General features: G+C 30.0%; 2 protein-coding genes across 38 annotated transcripts in view; one reads left to right on the top strand and one right to left on the bottom strand.

The window, feature by feature from the left end:
• The window catches only part of LOC145329451 (alanine--glyoxylate aminotransferase-like), a 557,715-nt gene that overhangs the window by 65,100 nt on the left and 470,437 nt on the right, over window positions 1-22,178 (top strand). The window lies entirely within an intron of this gene.
• rhea (Talin_middle and talin-RS domain-containing protein rhea) overlaps window positions 1-22,178 on the bottom strand; it is a 205,122-nt gene that overhangs the window by 48,555 nt on the left and 134,389 nt on the right. For 30 of the 37 annotated variants that reach the window (XR_013882905.1, XR_013882909.1, XR_013882906.1 and 27 more), the window contains 10 exons: window positions 20,069-20,177; window positions 19,095-19,200; window positions 18,766-18,821; window positions 14,669-14,837; window positions 5,064-5,131; window positions 4,659-4,795; window positions 4,234-4,359; window positions 3,868-3,960; window positions 3,438-3,529; window positions 828-982 (listed from right to left, as the gene is read on the bottom strand). Coding sequence is in view for 32 of the 37 variants with exons in the window: in XM_080173562.1 (XP_080029688.1) it covers window positions 828-982; window positions 3,438-3,529; window positions 3,868-3,960; window positions 4,234-4,359; window positions 4,659-4,795; window positions 5,064-5,131; window positions 14,669-14,837; window positions 18,766-18,821; window positions 19,095-19,200; window positions 20,069-20,177 (1,111 nt within the window). In the remaining 5 variants the exon portion in view is untranslated. Of the gene's footprint in view, window positions 1-827; window positions 983-3,113; window positions 3,134-3,437; window positions 3,530-3,867; window positions 3,961-4,233; window positions 4,360-4,658; window positions 4,796-5,063; window positions 5,132-14,668; window positions 14,838-18,765; window positions 18,822-19,094; window positions 19,201-20,068; window positions 20,178-22,178 lie in introns of all 37 variants that reach the window. The other 7 variants (XM_080173585.1, XM_080173589.1, XM_080173574.1 and 4 more) reach the window with 2 other exon arrangements.

Raw genomic sequence — 22,178 nt, 5'->3', positions numbered from 1 at the left:
CACCCCCATGGCAAACCCTCTGCACTCAATTGTATAATTCAAATAAGGCAATAAGTCGTTATAAATATCCTACAAATTAGTTGTTTTAACGACATGACTATATTAAAGGCAGTATTAAATAACAATACTTATTACCAATAGTTCTTTTTTGGATTTAAATAAGGCATTATTTTTCATCTGAATTTGTTAACCTTTTGGTAAAAAAATCCTCGAACACGATTGTGATGTCGCTAAATATGACATGTAAATTACACCCCAAACATAAATACAACATGGACGGACAATTTTATCAGAAAAAAAACGAGGAAGAAAACGTCCATGATAAAACGTTTTAAAAATTATAAAATTGTGAATAAAAAAAAATAAATTCTTTCAAATTGTGCTAGATTTCAAGCTAATATAGACATCGTTTTTCTCTTTTTTTAAGAAGGTAAATTTAATTACCATTTGCCCAACCCTGTGACTTATTAGAATAACTAAATCAAAAATCTTAAAATAATCGAAAAAAAAATTGTAAAGGTAATCAGCATATAACATAATATGCGTGTAAAAATGAATTTGATTGTATGTATTTGAACTTACACTATATACACGATACATTCATTATTTTAGCTATAAATGCATTTTTTTTAATGCAATATATACATATGTAAAAAAAACACCCTATTATAATCTAAAAAGCCATGATTATTTAATTTTACTTTTCTAACAGTCCCCACATCCTCATTTTTTTTACTTTTTTTACTACCCACCCCCTCCCCATTTCACTTAAGTGCCCCATTGATGTCTCTAGGGACGTAGCCATTGTCAATGCATATTTGAATTACCTTAGACTGGCAGGATCATTTCCAAGTGGTGGCAGCTTCGCCTTCTCATTCAGCAGGTTCTGTGCGTTGTTGATGGCCTCCTGGCCGTCACTTATAGTGCTGACCAAAGCCCTCTGGGGCTCCGTCAACAGGTTGTGCACCTCGGGATATTGGGCCTAAAGTATAAGAATATATTATTTTTTTTTGCATGCTTTCTATTCTATGTTGTTGTCCACGGATACGCAAACTGAAAAATGAATTTAATTTATTTTAATGTGGGTTTAATTCATTTACGTTTCTTTGGACAATCTTCCACAATTTCTAATGAGTACAGCAAAATCAAATATTTATCTCTAAAAAAGGGGAAAAAATTACACTACCAGATAGACATTCAAAATTAAAATTGATTTTGAAACACTTATTAGTAATTACAAAGTACAAAATATTAGCTGTTAAATTGAAATTGGGTTTATATTTTTTAAAAGCGAAGCTTTTCTATAATTAGGGTCGGTCCGTCCGTCCGTCCGTACGTCCGTCCGTACGTCCGTCCGTCCGTCCGTCCGAGATAGATAGCTTTTATTCGTTAATTTAGGCATGTTAGAATTGTCCTATCGATTTCAAACTTTGCATGATGATTCCTTTAGTAGTTAGGTACGATTTAGAAAGCGTAGCAACTCTATAATCGTTACCAGAATGTCCGTATGTCCATTATAAACATGTTGATTTTTTTTACTTTTTTAAATAGCTTTTTTCGTTAATTTAGGCATGTTAGAATTGTCCTATCGATTTCAAATTTTGCATGGTGATTCTTTTAGTAGTTAGGTACGATTTAGAAAGCGTAGCAACTCTATAATCATTACCAAAATGTCCGTACGTCCATTTCAAACATGTTGATTTTTTTTACCGTTTTAAATAGCTTTTTTCGTTAATTTAGGCATGTTAGAATTGTCCTATCGATTTCAACTTTTGCATGGTGATTCTTTTAGTAGTTAGGTACGATTTAGAAAGCGTAGCAACTCTATAATCATTACCAAAATGTCCGTACGTCCATTTCAAACATGTTGATTTTTTTTACCGTTTTAAATAGCTTTTTTCGTTAATTTAGGCATGTTAGAATTGTCCTATCGATTTCAAATTTTGCATGGTGATTCCTGTAATAGTTAGGTACGAGTTAGAAAGCGTAGCAACTCTATAATCATTACCAGAATGTCCGTACGTCCATTTTAAACATGTTGATTTTTTAAACATTTTTAACAACAAATTTGTATGTGAACTAATTATCCGATTGGTCTGATTTTTGGTATACTGATTCCTGGGACAACAAAGTACAATATTGTAAGCGAAGCAACTCTATAATCAAGTCCTAAAAATGTAAGTATGTCCATAAACATTATCCTGTATCAAGCAGTTTTACAACAAATTTACTTACGATTTTGGGTCGACTCTTGTACATTAATATTCTGATTATTCAGTTCTGACGCTATACAAATATTAATGTTCTTTTGTCCTACCGTTTCAGTGCTTCGCTTTTATGGATGTTGTCATCCTTGTTTAAATTGTTATTTATGGATTCCAAAGTATTGAATGCATTTGGTTATTTTAAATACAATTAGACAACACTACAAAATTAAGGGGTAAAATACAGAAAAATGCACATTTTTATGTTTTATTCATTCAAAAGGTCATTGCAATTTAAGCAAAAAAACAAATATACATATAACCTATTTTTATACAAACGTAATTGCAATTTCATTTTTCAACCAAATTAGAATATGACTTAAATGCTTGGCAATTATTTTTACACAATTTAAAACAATGATTCATTTGTTGTTTATGGTTTAGTTTTTTTATGCATTTTTATAAATAGTTGGGTCAGTTTAGTATTACAAATAGTTTGAAAATTACTCAAAAGACAAAAGGGAAAATAGAGTAGTACGTTAGTAATTGTTTGGCAAAATTAAAGATATAATTTAGTAAAGACTATTTAATTAATTAAATTGAAATAAAGCTATTTTGGAAATAGGTAAACAATTCCAAAGTAATATTTTAATTCGAAATACAAATAAAAAGGTTTAAAAATATATAATGACATTTTTGTGAATATTTTCTGAGTTATAATAATTAACCAAGTTTAAAATTTACTGCCATTTGGCTTTTCAGAACTTATTAGTAAAGGTTTAATGTTACATAGAAATAAACAATAAGTCAATTTTTTCAAATAAATAATTGATTTTTTAAGGTTGCTGATATCTTGCAAAGAAATTTAATTATTCGCCATAATGCATAAAAATGTTTAAAATAAATTACCGTTAATTCTACATTCCAAGCTGCATGAAAAACAAATAAAAACATTATTAGTGGGTTATATAAAAAGGATAAAAAAGGGGGTCCCACAAAAAAAGGACATTTTTTCGTGTCATCCTTATTTTACTTCCCATAATTCTAGTCAATTACGATAACTGATTTCTAATTTCTTGCAAAGAAAAGTAGGTGCTTTTACACAAGTGTCTTTTAAGCAATGGTGCCCCTACCCCCCCCCCCCCCACATTTAGAATAAAATAATGGGGGAGGTCCTATGTGTGCAAGCGTCAAAAAGTGTCCATTTTTTGTGGGACTCCCGTGTGAACGTACCCCCGAGTCAAAACCTCCATTGTGCATTCCATTTGTAACTGAAATAGATGATGTATGCTGATGAGTGGAGCTTGATGACATGATTTTCTCGCCTGACCATGATTAGATTATTCTTTAGTTATTTTCTTTTTGGTATACATGAATAGGACCATTGAGGATAAATTGATTTGTTTTGTGTCAAATAAAATTTTTAAGCTGGTAATTGGTAATGTTAATAAGTACTTATATCAATTAGACCTTTCTGCTTTCACAATGAAAATCTCTTAAATTGTTAGAAGAGCACTAGTAACCCAATTTCCAAATATCTTAAATTATAGAATTTTTTTTGCTTATTATCAGAAAATTAGTCGATTTCGACCACATTCAATGAATCCTTTAAAAACATATCTTTATTAAATTTTTCTTATTAAAAATGTTATATTGATATTACCTCCAGAATTGCGTAGCAATCCAGGTTTTGCCAGGTTATCAGCCTTGGCAGTACGCATGCTGGAGGGCAACCCGTGGATTTCAATTGCTCGGCCTAAATATATTTTGTATTTTAAAAAATAAACTTCTTCATAATCAACATACTCAAAAGTCAAAAAATCTCTTTTGATAGATAAAATGACGAGAAAAACATTTAAATGTGGTGTAACTTCTTTAGGCTGTCTTAATGGGGTATATCAGGGGGGTTGTCTTGGTAAGGGGAGTGTAGAGGATTGTACCCGACCACTTATAATTTGTCAATTAGGTGAAACAAACCCTTCTTTGTGACTCTTCTTACAAATATCCATAAATGTGGTATCCTGCATACCTGGGGCAATGTAGGACTCTTCCAGGACTTCTTCTTCATTACCATCCTCTCCAAACCTTTCTTTCTTAGATCTTTTCCGCAGGATTATGTCAATGTATCCAGCAATCAAGGCAGAAATTTGTTCCCCTAAAAATTAGTATATAATTAGTGTTTTCCTTAAAAAGTATGTCGAGTAATAAGCTCCCAACCTTTTTTGAAACCCATGCATTTATTTTCAATTTATTTAAAGATAAGTTAGGGGATGGGAGGTTATCAGTGCTCATATCGGGGTACTTCTTTTCTTAAACAATTTCATTGGAATTAATGATAAAATAATGAAAAGGAAAACCCATTTGAGTCAAAAGTTAATTAGGCCTCCAGGGTGTGTAGCCTTTAGTCATTTTATATTGTAAAACTGTAAATCTGTTTTGATATAAAATTTTTACCTTCAGTGGTTTGAACTGAATAGTATTGATCCTGATAGTCTCCAAAATCCAGGGTGAAAACACTGGGGGCCGCGGCCCAACGGCGGACCTTTGTCAGCGGCCATGTTTTTAGGATTGCCTTCGTTTTCTCATCAAGTCTACATAAATATGGTAAGATTAGTTCTATGAAGATTATTTCCAGTATGGCTTAGAACTGGTTCTAAGCCATATTAAAAAATTGTATGCGATGCGATAAATAACTGTTAATTAGTTTTGCTTATTTCATATATATTCTTAAGTGTTCATGATGTTTTAATTTTAATAGTTGATTATGAAAAGAATAGGCCCTTACTAAGTCGTTTATATACTATATTGTGTTTTTTGTAATATTTAAAAACTACATGGTAGAATAAGTTTAAAATTTACCTAAGAACACAATCTTTAGTTACTCCAAGCAGACGAGGAACCAATTTTGCTCTTCCCTTCTGTTTCTCCTAAAAAGAATTTAATATTGATTTCCTCTAAAATATATATATATAGATCCTACTCGCCTTCTCAGGGATATTAAAGGATAAGATAAAGGACGATGAATTGATATAGGTCTCCAATAATGCTGATTAATCCTTCTGTAGATTAAATTATTGGTTGAAACTTTCTGACACTACTAGCTTTGTACTAATCAATAAAATTTCAGTAAAAGTGCACAAGGTTTTTAATCCAACTAATGAGATAATGTGAATATAAACTTTGGGTAATTTAGTGTAATTTCCAACCCAATGTCCCCTCACTCCCTGGTTCCTACTACAGTATACCTATTTTTTTTTACAAAATACTCTTTAATAGGCAAACATATGCAAAAGCCATTGACGCATTTTTTTTTTGTAGCGAAGCTACTCTGTAAGTCATAAGTTTTGTTGTGTATGTCTATAACAATAGAGTGACAACTTACTAAGTATTAACGCTTTTTCACCTTAGGCGTAAGATTTCTACTGAACCGGTTCTCCATTTTAGGGAAGATTCACATATGTCCCGGAATGATTTTAGGCTGTTTTATATTTATACATAGAATAGTTTAAAGTATTTTATGTCTTTCCATGTCCCTTCAAATACAGTGCACCTATATACAAGGTGCGAGGCCGCTTGTAACAGAAAAAGTACTACTTCACTTATCAATGATATACAATATAAAAAGAATTTTAAAATTGGGGTTTTAAAAATCACATAAAAAGAGAAAAACTTCGCCAAAAAGTACATAATCATCCCGGTTATAGATAGTAAATTCTTTTGTAAAGGGTTGTCTATTGTAAGCTACAAGATTTAGACAGACAAGACAGACAGTGTTTATGGCTGGGTCGTGGCACATATTTAGCAAAGGACAGAGACAGATATTCACACGAGAAAGACAGATATACATATGACTCATATTCAGATGAAAAATTAAAAATCAATTAAGTTAGTTTTTCCATAGCCTTATATGGACATCATAATACAAAGAAAACACCAACTTCAAGGTTTGCTTAATACATTTTATAGTAATCGGCCTAAAGTTAATTTTACACAAATATTAAAGCAGTTGAATATATAATATTTAAGTCTATATCTTTAGGGGTCAAAATAGGATAACAAAAATGCAAAAACGTATTTATTCAATCCTAATGTTGGCTGAAAATGAGTCCTTATTGAAATCTTTTTATCTTTTTATTTTAAATATGATATAAAATGTTTTATTTTCATTAAAAAATCAAATCTTAAAAATCAAATAAAATTCTTAAATTATTATACAGTGAAAATTAAACCTGACATAGACTAATACAGGGAGAAGGGGAGAAGCCAATGAGAATGAATTCCTTATGTGTCAAATTATATTTTTAGTATTCAAAACTTATTTAAAGTTTCTTTGAAGAAATCAAATTACCATTATCCTATCCCTCTATCCATGCGCCTAATGACACATGGATATTAGATGAAGATAAAAAGACAGTGCCAATTTTTAGTGTCTCATACAGTATTTACTAAAAGTTGGCAAAATATGCAGTTTTTTAAAAGAAAAAAGTTCAAGCGTTTTATAGAAAGTAGTGGATTTTTTTGGGTTGATCGTTAAGATCTCACTAACCACATAATCGATGGAGGTCTTAAGATGATTTTATTTTAAATAAGTCAATGCTTTTTGTAGGCCATTTTTCTTACCTCTCTAGTTATTAGGGGCTACTAGTATTTAAATAAGGAAACTATCAATTGATCCCATATGAGCAAAGTGTTTTATAATCGGAAAAAGGCATAATAACAATAATTTGCTTAGGGGCTAGCGCCACTAATTTTGTAACTTTTGGGTATGACTATCATAGGTGCTGTCTGAACTTTTGACATCTGTAATTGAAAGACTAAAAACGAAACAATCCCCCCCCCCCCCCTATGGAACCTTCCCTTTTTTTTAAGTATAAGAACTCATTTTTATCTCTTTTCGCTATCTATCTATTCTTTTGTTGCCCCCTTCAACCGACAATTTTCTAGCGTGTCCAAACCACAAAATTATTTCTCGTATTCATTCGAATCCGGTGGATAGGAACCGGTTCTTATCCATACGAAAAAACTATGTCTAGCATCGTATTATATCCAGCTTTCTACGAATATAAAAAAGTACAATCAAAAGATTAAAACCAGTTTTTTTAGCCGGTACCTTCGGCACCTCGGGGCTAAAAAAATAGTTTTAATCTTTTAATTGTACATTCTATATCCGCGGAAAGCCGTTTATAATACGATGCGAGAAATAACTATTCTTTTTGTGCAGGGAGGGAGAGGAAAATGACCCACTAATTTATCTATACCCAAAGTATACTAAGAAATCTCAAAAGCCATCAATAGCATAATTTAACAAACAAAAAAATGGGATTAGATTAATTTATCGTCGCATTGTGCCATCCCTTTATCCCCATTTTTTGTGTGTTTCTTTTACAAGATTGGGATGAACTGAAATTAGTTTCCGAATGTGAACACATTTTCCTAGGTGTTTCCCAATCCTATCTCAATATTTGCTACTAGCTAAAAAACCTTCAAACTTCAAAAAAAATCAAAATTTGAATGTACTAACGATTTATACATTATACATTCAAAGTTTTAATTTTTCAAATTTAGATTTTTTTTTTTGGAAGTTTGAAGGTTTTTTAGCTAGTAGCAAATATTGAGATAGGATTGGGAAACACCTAGGAAAATGTGTTCACATTCGGAAACTAATTTCAGTTCACCAAGATTGGTTTATAGCTAGATTGGGTTGATTGTTCTCTACATTTAAAGATCTATTCTTTTTGTGTAATTTTTTTTAATTTCGTTATTAATTTTGTTCTACATATGGGGTTATTTGTAAATAATTATTTGGGATGTAAACTTGTATTGTCTTATCCCTTAAAATCTCTGTTCGTTATCAAACCATCTTTCCTCTTAATTAACTCAAAAGACAAAATATAAAGACAAGTTTAATGATTGAGAAATAATTAGAAACGAAGCTTCTCTATATGGCATTTACATTTCTATCTGTTGGTCGACAAGACATTTTAAAAGTAAAATTATTACCATCTAGTATTATTTACTATTTTTCTAGATGTAGAATAAAGTAATGTTCAATAAACTTTTCCAAGACATTTTTGTTTAACCTATTTATGTACTTACATAACCATTCTCATACACACACACGCACACACACAAACATACACACACACACACCTTTGTTTAAAGTGTCTCTTATTTGCTAAGTGAAACCCAATCTTATGGGCAGATACATCAAGTAATTTTGTATACCTATTTTCTTCCCAAATTAATAGAATAATATTTTCCGATGCTGTGAGTATTGGTTTAAAAAATATGACGTAACAAAAAAAATTAGCCAATGAGAGGCCGTTATTGACCAATGGCGGCATGAGTAGTGGACTCTCATTGGCTAATTTTTTTTGTTACGTCATATTTTTTAAACCAATACTCACAGCATCATATTTTCCATTTCTATATTTGAAACAGCTAGCTTTACTTTACAACAAATATTTTCTACAAGATTCCATAAATTTAATTTTACAAGAAATATGATTTAAGCAGTTATCTGCAAAAGATAGGATTTTAGTTCTTTGAGACATACTATCCAGGGGTAGCTATTGTAATTCTACAAAAAATAACGAAACCTTTTAAAGTAATTTGGAAGTATATTTTGTTTTTTCCTGTATTTGAAGAGGGGTGGGTAAGAAGGGGAGGAAAAGGAGAAGGGGGTTGTGGGGAAAATTTCCCTTAGAATTGTTTGTCAGAATATCATTTCCTTGTCCCTGCATACTGTCAAGGTCTCACCCTGCGTTGTTATCAACCCATCCCAGAGGTATTTCTCAGGCCTAATAAACTAGCCTTAAAGGTAAGACAACCTTTTTACTAGTAGTTTAAGATTAAGGGAGGAAACATTTGTAGATGAAAAAACAAATTTATATTTACTCTGAATTTGATATGCTTGAAATTCTAATGAAAAGATTTAATTTATCTTTCATTACCCCATCCCTGGATCCGTGGCGGCTGTAGATTGAAAGAGAATATATTTATGTTTGTTTTAGTCTTACCAGCAAATAATTACTTTGCCTATTATAACTCGGTGAAAATTCCAGGAATCTCAAGGGATAAGACAATGGAGATATGTTGGTCTACATACCCTGTGATGAAAACAAAATTATCCCTTCTATAGATAACAATTATTTGTTGAAAAGTTTTATGTTCTACTATGTAGTTTATAACACATCTCTAGTTTATGGAATGCCTCATAATCGTAGATAACACATTAGTAAAAGTATATTAATGACGTGATGTATAATATCTGTAAATGCTATGTAATATTTTTATCATAACTAAGCCGATTTTTTATCATAACATAATTTAGTGGTGAATTTTGAGTATTTTAGTTTTCCATTTCCTTCTGCTTAAAAGTTTAGATTTTTTTATAATCATCTTGAATTTAGCATTCAATTTAGAAGGATATGAGATAAATAAATTAGCATTTCCAACTCGACTGTCAATCTCTTTTACTGCAGTAGTTTTCTAAATGATTCTAAAGCCAATAAATTACAGAAAAATAACACAGAACTTAAGGCTATAATATCATGATATTCTACTGTAAAAAACAAAGTTTAGGAAACCTATGTAGTGTTTTCACTTCCTATATATCTTAAATCTTTGTCTTGTATTGTGTATATTTTATATATGTCAACTTGTACATTATAGTTATGTCTAGGGAGGAAAGGAACAATGTCAGTTAAATCAGTTTATATGGGTATGTACAGTTTGAAAATTAAATAAGGAAAACCAAACAACAATCCATCAAGAAGATTCAGGAAAGGAGGGGACATTAGATTGTTAATTACACTAGAACTCAAAGTCTTATATATTATTCGTTGACTTTGGGTACTTTTGATTGTTTGATTCCAAAACCAGTAGTGTCTAAACTTTTCAACCAATAATTTAAATCTATAGAAGAGGTAATTTTGGGGATGAATATCAATTTATCGGTTATTGTCTTATTCCAATCAAAACATGTAAAAACTTATTACATTATTATTATTTTATATCGTTAGATTATTTAATGTAATAAACTTAAAAAAAAAACAAGTGCCAAATCCATGATCCCTCAAACCATTCGTAGCTGGAAGTCAAACAGATAACCCCTTTATGGCCCCTATTTTGAAATTAAATGAAAAATATATTAGTGCCTAAATTAACGTTTTAATCTTACACCCCTACATGTCAAAAGTTGCAATTTTCAGTACTTAAAATACTATTCTGAGCGAAGAATATTTAGGTTTAGCTAATTTTATTTGGTTAATAGGTATTAATCCTTAATTGCTTTATTATAATAATCAAAATCATGTCCATAAGTACCCCATCATGAAAAAAAACAAATATATCAAAAAATATTGTCCTTTGGGCATAAAATGATTCTAAAGAAGTTTTGCCACAAAAAATTATGCAATACATTTGATGTAATGAGAAGGTTATATTGTTTTCACTTGACGTAACAGCTATGAAATCAACACTGCAATAATAGTGCATTCAAAGAGGACTCTTTATTTCTATTTTTTGAATAAGTTAGTCAGTATATTGTAAAAAAATATTGAAAGGAACCTGCATATAATCATTACAGATGAAATATGTAACTGTTAAAATACACAAGATTTACATATAAAAGTGGAAAAAAAGTTCACATATTAAACCAAAATAAAGTCTGCATTGTGCATTGATACTGAATAAAATCATAATAACCAGCACTTTCTCAAAATTTAATGAGTATATCCTTCATTTTTCAGGGGAAATTATTAGATTACTCTAAATTTGTGTTGTAGTCCCAGGACTACTGCTTACGGTTAAGAGATTTGGTGTTATAAAATAGCTTTAAAGCCTATAAGTAAACAGATATATATAAAGATTTGAGGTGAGATAAATTTATTTTTCATACATCTTAGTAAATAATCTCTTTTCAGCAATTTTAATAAAAATGCAATTGATACTAAAAAACACTTGTGAAGTGTCCTTTTAAATGAGTTAAATGATGAAATAATTTGTAAAAGTAGTGTAAAACTTTGTCCTACTATTTCTAGCGGGGTGAGTCATCTGGAAGCATAAGCAATAGGTAAGGTAGTATCAAAAAGGAATTTAAGAAATTGTTAATACCAAAAGTGGTTGACATGTTAATAAATGCCCTTTATTTTTTGTCATATACAATATAACAAGTTTAGTAGTCAAATTTGTGTCTCTTTCTTTGACAAGCCTAGGTTACTCAATGTTTTTTTTTTTTTTTTTTAAAAAACATTTTTATTTAAAGGACGTGTACAGTATTTTACTTGAGGGATGGGAGTTATAAGGACACCTGAGATTTTTTTCGTTTTCTATCCCTTAAAAAATTATCTTAAAAAGGATTTAAAATATTTACTTGGGTAAAATACCAACTATCCACCCCATGTGCACGCCAATGCTCTCACTTAATTACTTTAAAAAGTTTAAAAACTTTTCAGCTATTACCAAAACCAGAAACAAACCCGTAGTGGGATACTTTTGTAGCGCAGCTACTCTAAAATCACTAGTAGTTTTCTGTCCTTCCCCCATTAGATTTCTGTAAAAGTTAAAGGGATCTTAAGGGATAGGACAATTATTTTTGATTTACAATGTTTAGCAAAATTCTAACATCCATATATTAAAATTTTGTTAAAAAACTTGGACACTGCTAATTTGAACCAACCAAACAAAAATCAATAAAAGTAGCAAAGTTTTTAGCCAGTATCGAATAAGGTAACCTAGTATCACTAAATTGGGGTATTAGTCTGATTTTCAAACCAATGTCCCCTTCCCTCTGATTTATTTTCTAGGTGCTACTCTACATTTAGGATTAATCAGTCTGTACGTTCAATATTATACAAGGTTTCTTTAACAATTCATGTTATGGACGTCGAAATCCTTGATTATGGTGTACTTAATATATTTGTAAATATACAGTAAAATATTCTGTTCCAATAATTTGGCTGATTTGTATTATTCTGGCACGATAAATGTAATTTTGGAATGGATATCTCATGTATTCAAACAATTGTATATTAACACTGTAAAAAATCATTGAAAAAATTTAATTTTTTGAAGAAAATGATAAATTAATGCGTATTATATCAAACAGTCCTTATCTTCAAGTAAATTGAAAATAAGGGGTTGGTTGTAGTTTGTTTATTATCAAGGTCAGGTTAGCTTAGGTTACACTGGGTACTGGGCAGCCTTACATGGTTAGGTCACCGTAGGTATAGACCCTGCAGTGTAAAAATCCTCCTCTTATTCTAAATTTATTTTCAAAAATACAGGAATGGGAGAAAGCACTTTTTAATTTTATTTAATTAAAATTCCTAATTAATGACAATTTTTTTACAGTGCTTACCTCCCTTATCTCTCTTTTCCCTTTTTATCCATTTTCCAACCCCCATTCCATGTGTATATCTTCAATGACACTTTTAAGCAAACAGAACCCTTCTAATCCAGAATCCAAAGGGATAAGACAATGACCAATTTATTTATATACATCCACAATGATCATAATCAAAATTAATCCTTCTGTAGATTAAAATTTTCATTGAAAAGTTGGAACACTAATAGTTTGAAACCAACAAATCAAAATTTTATAAAAGTACCGCAGTTTTTGGGCTAACCAATAAGAAAACATGGTTATAAAACTTTGGGTACAAGTGTAATTCATAGTCCTATGTCCCCACCCCTGCTTCCAAACCCCTCCGTTTCTCTTTCCCGACTACCCTCAGAGAGTGGTTATGTGCAGGGGTACAGGAATAAGACAATGGTAAAAAAAAATAATGTTTTTCCATTCATGTGTGAAATTCAGCATTGGGTAGCCTTTAATCTACATATTGATATAAGCGCCATTATCCTCTCCCTCCCTGGGTTATATGGCTAGCCTTTTTTATATGGGTGTAAATAAAGATATTCACTTTAGATATAGATATACACATAGCACATACAACATAATATAATTCCCCAACAACAAAAAGTAATATGACAAAAAGAGTGGATTTTCTCGCAACTAGGATGGCAACATCCATAAGTAGTAAAGCACATTAACAACAATGGACATATGGATAAAGTGAGTTATGGAGCAAATGTTCAGTTACTATAAAAAAAAATAGGAGAGAGAATATGCTATAATTCAAAATTTCAGCTATCTATCTTAAATAGCTATCAAGAAAATCACATTTCCCTCTATAACGTTATGGACGAACTAGCAGACTTACGAACAGACAAAAATTATTAGAGTAGCTTTTGTAAATAGCTTCCATGATGTTTGATATACTATTATTTTATAATACTTTCATGTTGTTGTGATAAAAATACTTATGGTGACAAATATAAAAAGTTGTCCATTCTAAACAGATGAATTCCCCAATTATAATATGCGGAATTTGTATGTATTTTATATGTAACAGTGGCAATTCATCTAACTGTTATGGATAGATTCAAAGCTTATGTTTATATTGCTACAAGATTTAAGACAATGTTTGATTAATTTTCTTAGGTGCACGAATCACCATTAAACAATATAACTTTGTAAGATTTTCATTACATAAACTATTTACATTTATTTTTTTAAATCCGTTACAAAGCAAGGAAGTTATAGTAATTATATTTTTTCCATATTGAATGTTAAAATATACATAAGGCTTGAAGAAAAAAAACGATATTTCTTGTATTTAATTACGCCTATTTCTATGCCCAATAACTGTATGCTATGCAAAATAAAAGAAAAGAAAATGGGGGGGGGGGAGATTAATTTGTTGTCCATTATCCACTCCCTGCATCTATGATATAAAGTACACCATATCCAAACATATTTTCTCTTAGCATAACACAAAATTTATATTATCTGAGAAATAAAAACTAAATTGTCAATATCTAACCAACTGTTCACACTTACCAAAGGAAACCAGAGACAGATTTTCACACATATTTTAATCATTTGAAATCGTGCAAATTGGTACGCAAAGTTTTGCAACGAAATGCTTCAACAATCTTAGGTATTTTAATTTTGATGGTTTGGTTCCAAACTAGTATTTTCCAAACTTTTAACCAATAATTTTAGTATAAAGAAGGGTTAATTTTGTTTGTTATCTTTGGGATTTACATTCATCGTCGAACATTTTTTTATCCCTTTAGGTCCCCGTATAAAACAAAAATACATAAAAACTATGTATGACTAAAATTACTGAAAATGTGTCCATATTTCTGACACTTATCCCTCTCTTTATATGCCAAAAGAAATCTGTATGTTTATTTTTTAGGGGAAAATTTACAATTTTATATAGTACCAATAGAGGGAGATGACAATGGCAGATAAATTATGTAGACCACTCAAAGCAACAATATATCTCATTTAAGAATTATTGTTTTAGTTTTCTCTAATAAAATTTTATTTTAAAACAAAAAAGATTAGTTAGTATCATTTAGAAAAGCTTAAAATTTTAACTTAATCTTACCTTGACCAGGAAGAAATGAACTCCGAAGGTGCTGAGTGACCTCGCGAGCCTGACGTACTTGTACTTGGCATCAATCTCGGACACGCCCACCAGGGTCTTGTGCTCGCCCAATATCTTCTTCTCAACGTTCTTGTGCTTCATGAACGAGATGGGCAGGAATTCTCTCAATCTAAAAAATAATATTATTTTCATCATCCTTATAACAACTGCAATAAATTTCATAATAAATATTTGTATTGGATTAAGTTTGGAACCAACCAATCAAAATTCATTAGAAGTACTCAAAGTTTTTTAGACCAAGAGATAGCAAAGTTATAAAACCTTGTGCACAAGTGTAATTTCCTTTTTATAAAATATGACTCTAAAGTTATTTGTCTATGATATTAAAATCTGCTTCTCTCGTCCATACAAGAACCAGTGGTTATTTCTCACCTCTTCAAATTATCAAGTTTCATATACATAGAGTGTCATAAAGATGGAAAAAGATTCAAATGTCAATGATCTTTGACATAAACGATAAGTAGTTCTATTATTTTTCCACTTTTTATTCCTGCTTTTTTTTATAAATTTGTACGTATGACGGTACTAACCAATTTGTTAAAATTGCATAGGTTTTATTTTATGTGTAAAGCCTTAATATGGATGTGTATTGTTCTTGTTGTTCTACTTATGGACTGTATTGTCCTTGTTTTAACGTTATAATTTTACAGAGAGGTTGTGTGCTTTCTAAAGTATTTCTATTTTGTCAGGGCCACGAAAAGAATTTAAAATTTTATTGACAGGTTCGGATTATGATATGAAGGAAACATTCCATACAATAAGCCTTATTCCCACACAGGGGTTTGTAAGTAGCGCAGCTACTCTATTATCTGTGTGGGACATACGTCTGTTTTTACAGAAAGAAAATACATGACGTTGAAAGAATTTTTCATTTCAACATCAATATACAAAAATATTTCTTAAAACTTAAAAAAATTCTAAAACTTTTTTTGACTAAAGAATCTAATTTCTATAGACTTTGGATGTTATATCCTTGTTTATGTCCAAGATTCATGAATGTCTTTTTTAGCAAATAAATCGTTTTATTTGTACAGATTTCTATACTTTTTTATAAGTAGATTTAAATATAAACGTAAAAATCTGTCAACCAACAATTAGTCCTAACTGAACTTGTAATGAGAAAATAATATTAACTTACTATACAGTAGTTTGATTTATGTATGAAAATTGCTAAAAAAAATACTTTCAATTGAGTATCAGTCCAGAGATCTTAAGGGATAAGACAATGGACGATAAAGTTGTACATCCTCAAATAAGATGAACTAAATTGCCGCGTCTGTAGATTAAAAGCTTGGATGGACAGGACACTGGTAGTTTTTAATTTACCATACTAGATTTGATTAAAGCAGTGAAAGATTAAGGGCCAACGAATAAATTAACGTGATTATACAACTTCTTGAGTTAGTTAAATCTACCTCCATGACTTTTTACTGGGAACTTGCTCTAATAAAACGATATGTAAAGAATCCAATTCCTTTTAAAATAGTTCAGATTACATATTTTATTATTGTAGTTACTTAGTATCTAAAATCACGACAAGATCAAGCATACCTATATTTATATTCTTTTTAGGATATTCTGATCATTATTCAATACTTTACATGTCCATAAAATACAGAAATAAGACAATAAATGATAAATTTATATAATTCCAATTGATGATAAACAAAATTACCCCTTCTGTTCATTTTTTACTTGATATTAATTATGATGCAAAAAATCAGAAGATTATAAAAATACTCTTTTTCATGGAATATTAAGTGGTTGAATAAGGAATAATGTTTCATATTTTACTTCAGCTATCATGAACTAGACAAGGGAAAGTATAAAATATATTTTGACGGGTTTAGCTTCAATGTTCAATGTTAAATTCTTTAGAAGATTCCTAGGGTTATTTCCAATCCAATATTTACAGTAAAGTTTCAGCAAATTGTAGCCTTTTATTTCACTGTGATTGATCACCATTAGAAGTTAAATTTTTGCTCTGCAAGGTCAAGGAAAAAGTAATAATAACTTCAAACAAAAGATAGCAAGGAATTTTATTTCCATAAGAAGCGCAGCAACATCTTTTTTAATTAAGGAAAGTAAAGTTTTGGCAGGTATTGCCAATTAAGCAATATATACGACTTATTGTTTGATACCTCATTATTTTAAAAACTCAGTTTAAAATCAGTCGATAAGTAAAGAACTTAAAGTATTGTAAGGATTTGCTATGAAATATTTCATATAGTCGATAGGTTTTGATAAAAACTAATCTTTAAATTAAACTGAAATATAAATCAATTTTAGCTTGCATTATTTACAGATTTAAAATGCAAAACAAATCTTAAACGATAATCAATATGCAATTAAATTTTTTTAACTGATAAGAGTATTTGATCGACAAGATGCACTTTTTTAAATAAAAAATATCTTTTTTATGCATTGCATATTCTTATTTTGTTTAGTCATCTTAAATTAAAGGAAAAAACATTATACTTATATCTCGGAGATCTTATATACATCCCAATTATTGATACACAAATTTAGCCCTTTTGTAAATTACAATTATTGGTTAAAACGTTTGGATAAAAATCTAATGAAACAACCAATGAAATAATGAAATTTCATTAAAAGTCCCAATGTTGGTATGCCAACATAAAGGAAAACGTTATTATAAAACTTTGGGGACTAGTGTAATAAACAGCTCAATGCCCCCCCCCCCCTCCCTGGCTATATCCCCATTACTGACAGGAAGGGAAAGGAAGCTTCTCCCCTCACCATCAATGATAATGTATGACAAATGTAAAACAAAGGCATTTTTATTTCACTTCCATAATCGTATCCGTGTCCCTGGTATTGTCTCCCTAACTAGGGAGGGAGGGTATATTGGGATGTTTATTACACTAGTCCTTAAAGTTTTGATGTAACATTTTCTTATCCGTAGGCTAAATAACTTTGAGGACTTTTATTAAATTTTGATTGGTTGGCTCATTAATTCGAGTTTCCAAAAGTTTCAACAACTAATTGTAATCTTCAGAAGGGGTAATTTTATGTATTATCATTAGAGATGTACATCAAGTTATCCTGCATTGTTGTATCCCTATCCATGGAATTGTCTCTCTATCTCTAGCTGGACAAATTTCATGCAAGACAAAAAAACTCTGAAGTTTATGCCCTGGTATTCTTGTAATACAACCAAAAAAACATATTTATCTTTTAAATATTAAATATTTTTACTTCTAGATTTAGCAAATCAAAATAAGGCTGTTTATATGAAAAGAACTCAGAAATGACAATCACATTTTATTAATTTTCAAGAGTTTCAAATAAAAATATTGAATTGTATAATTTAAAAAAAAAAAAAATATCCAAACATTTGGTGGTTTTTGAATGGACGTCTTATGCTCTGCCTTCGCAAGACTTTTGCAGAAAATGACCCAGATCTGACTCCAACCATAACTTTTACTTTGCAAAAATTGCGGAGTTCTAAAAATATTGCCATTTTTTCTTTAAGGATTTACAGGACTTATCGTGTTTTTTTTGTAAAAGGATGACAAATTTTGCTTCATCTGAATCAAAATTTGGATAAAGAATTTGATTTATAGTAGATCATGATACTGATATGATAAAGTTATTATTACAAGATTACTGATTCCAATTTTGTTAATTTTTTTCCTATTGTGTCTTACTGATGATTCCCTCTGTAGAACAAATTTAGACAACAACCACCAAAAATTCGGGAAAATAAAAAGAATTTGTTTTGTTTGGTGCATTAGTAATATTTAAATCTATTAAAAACGCAACTTTAATGCCAAAAAATCTGCTTAAAATATTTTTTTGACCCAAAATTTTTTAAAAATCAGGTTTACTGTGCTATCTTTAAAAATAGATATTCCTTTGAGTTTTCTACATAAGCATTTTGTGCTGCTAGATTAGAAGATTATTCAAAGAAAAAATAAAATACAATTTTATAGACATGTTCATTTATGATGCTGTAAAATAAAAATATTTTAATTGGTGGAAAAGTATTAAAAAAAGTTTTAAAAAAGACTTACTCTAGCATTCCAGGTTTATGTTTGTCCTCTCTATGGTCTCCAAACTGAATTTGAACCTAAAGAAAAAAAATATTTTTTAGATTGAAAAGGAACAAAGAATAACATATTTTTCTCAGAGATAATTATCCTTGACACCCTGAAAAACACAAAAACACCCTAGATCTACCTAGCCATTTTGGAGATTTTAAAGGTAAAGTAGTAAATAATACCAAAATGACATATATTATAAATAAAAATCAATCCATATTCTCAAATTTACTTTTTAAATTATATATTTATACAAATAATCGTCATTTTACATATTTCCAATAGATAAAATCCCTGCTTACCTGATAAGCAGCAAAGGTGATGGCCTTTTCAATCTCAACTGGATGAGTTCCATTCAGGATTTGCTCCTTTGCCTGTTCGTACAACAGGTTCAACTGCACAGGGTCTCTAGAATAGTAGAAATTGTTAGAAACAGATTAATTTTTTCCCTTTTTAGAATCGAAGCTACTCTAAAATTCACATTATTTATCTGTCCGTCCAAACTTTGTGGGAGAAATGTGGTTTTATCGAATGCTAGGTAGACCGAAATAGCATTTAGGTAAATAGTTATTTGGTCCGTCAGTCTGTTGGTCATGCTACAAAAACAAAACAAAAATTTGATTTTTAGAAAGTTTCGTTATTTTATACTGTTTAATAATCAAACATTTTTTCTATATGAGTTTGTCTGTTTGTCTATTCATGATTCCTTTGTGCTTCGCTACTTATGGATGTTATCAGTTGTCATCTTTTTTAGCCTTTATAAATATAACAATAAAAATCTCTCATCATAAGTATTTATCAACAAATTTCAAATTTGTAAGAAATATTAATCAGAATTTTGTTATCTAGATTAAATATTTTTAAAATTTTGACGTTTTCAAATCATTAACAACTTGTCAATCATTAGCTATGTAGTTTTTTAATCACATCCATATCTTTCAAAATTAAAATTAAAAATGTTTCCAGTATGGCTTCGAAAACGATATATATACGCTGGATTAGAACCGGCTCTAAGCCATACTAAAAAATCATGTATTGTAACGTATTATTTCCAGTTTCTACAAATATAAAAAATTACAATAATAATATTAACACCAGTTTTGTTAGCACGTGCCATAGAACCATATCGGTCCTGCGGTTATCGAGATCCTTATTTACAGACAAACTAACATCCTTCCTGTTACTTTTTTTAATAAGCTTATCTGTACAGATTAAGGGAATTACGCACTAACATACCGAATCATAACAAAGTCGCTTAAAAAAACTGAAGACCTACCTTGCGTCTACATTTGCGTCGCTGTAGTAATACTTTCTCTTGAGGAGTAATATCTCTGTTTCTGGTATGCCCTGCTCTCTCAACGTCTTGCTGTGGTCCACCCATGGCGCTGAAATAATAATAAGAATCAGTATATAATCACGAAACCTGTCTACATAATAAGTTTATCTTTTGTAGCGTGAACGACAGACTAAGGAAAAAAGAGAATTATTTACTGGATGCTCTTTTTGGTAATGGATATCTTAACCAAAAAATCTACCCTTTATCTTAATTAGCAGCCGTTAAAATCACATTTTCTTATAGCATTACGGAATATAAATTAATTTAAATGTATTTACGTATTCATGTAGCTAGCTAAATATTGGGTAGCCTGTCCAAAATATAATCTAAAATTAACACATTAAAAGGTTTGAAGAAAACATTTTCATATTTGTATTCTTTGAACTAACATGTCTAAAAATCTTGTGTGTAATTATATTTTAATCTTACAACAATTAGCACGAAGGGAAAATCAAAATGCTTAATATTATAAGTCACAATAATGAAACCTAAACATTAAGAAAATTAGATTTACATTTTTGAAAGGCCTACGACTCCTACGAGTAACCCTATCATAAATTTATTTTTGTTTATATTTTAATTTTAGAACCGGCACTTGTTATCAAAGTTTAATTATATGGACACAAAATGTGGATATATTGGTTTTAAAGTGTGGGTTAGGTTTCTTACTATATTTGTAAATTGATCTAATTCATTTTTAGATGTTTTTATATCTAGCTAAGTCATATTAATGGTTCTTCTCTTATTCTTATTACTAGGGGAACATTTGCTTTAACATTTAGAAACATTTTCTTCAGATAAAAGCATAATTATTTCTAGAATGAGAATTTGTTCACTTCAGAATCAAACAAACAATATATTTGAAGCTGGTATAGTTTGTCCAAACGTTGTAACTTTTGTCCCCTTTTTTACGAGGCACTTTTACCTGATTTATATATATTTTCAGAAGAACAATAAAGTAAAATACATTTAAATGAATGAAATATTATAAAAAGGTCGAAACCTAATTTTTTCCTCAACAATAGTTATGAGTATACTCTTAATATAGAGCTGCTGTGTTACTATCGAGGACAATTATGTTCATTTAAATTTAAAACTCGAAATTTATTTTAAATCTCCAAGAAAGTAGAGCCTTTTTTCAACCCTTTTAATTGAATATGGAAAGTGTATTTTTATTTTGTATTCTTATTACCCCCAAGAAAGTAGAGCCTTTTTTTCAACCCTTAAAATTAATATGGAAAGTGTATTTTTGGCAGGCTGGCGGGAGATGTGTATAAAATGTTGGTTAACTGTTGGCAAGTGTCAGGGAAACCAGATCTCCGCAGGAATTACAGGGATTCGAACTCGGGGATACAATATTTGTATATGTTAATCTTTGTGTTGTTACATGAACACATTATATTATTCATATTGACAGTATTTATTGACATTTCGTTATAGTTTTAGATAGCTTAGCTTAACATGATTTAGATTGGTTTTAAGTCCGACGATAAATGACGATAAATTAGCTCTTATTGCAGGAGAGGGCAGGAGGAGGAAATAAAAGTAGTCTAGAACTACTCCTAGGCCTTTGAAAAGCTTCTCTAAAAAGTGCAACCTAATCTGGCCAGCAATTTCTGAATTCTTTAGCTTCAGACAATACACCTTACTACTTTATATTATAGGATCTAGGCTAACAAAATAATCTTTTAGTGATTATTCAGAATTTTTTTTTAAATAATAAAGATATCACAAAATCTTTTCAAAATATTGTCTTCAAATCTTTAGATATATATATGTTTCGATACTTTATTTGCATTTTCATCAATTATATGTCAACTTTTTAGAGCTATTTTTTGGATTAATAAATTTTGAAAAGCCAAGTCCCTATTATGATTTGATCTGAAGCATACTGGCTAAGAAATAGAGAAGGGTATCTTATCATAGATGTAGGGATATATTACCAAAAGATAAATCATTTTCCCCTTCACAATTTCAACCATGAAAATTGTAATTTGAAATTCACTTTACAATGAGGGACCATTAATTTATCTTAAATTATCCATTCCCT

Source organism: Acartia tonsa, chromosome 10, assembly GCF_053477335.1.
Source record: "Acartia tonsa isolate MP-2025a chromosome 10, ASM5347733v1, whole genome shotgun sequence".
Lineage (NCBI taxonomy): Eukaryota > Metazoa > Arthropoda > Copepoda > Calanoida > Acartiidae > Acartia > Acartia tonsa.
Note: the sequence above shows the minus strand (reverse complement) of the source record. Positions and strands in the feature narration are given on the sequence as shown.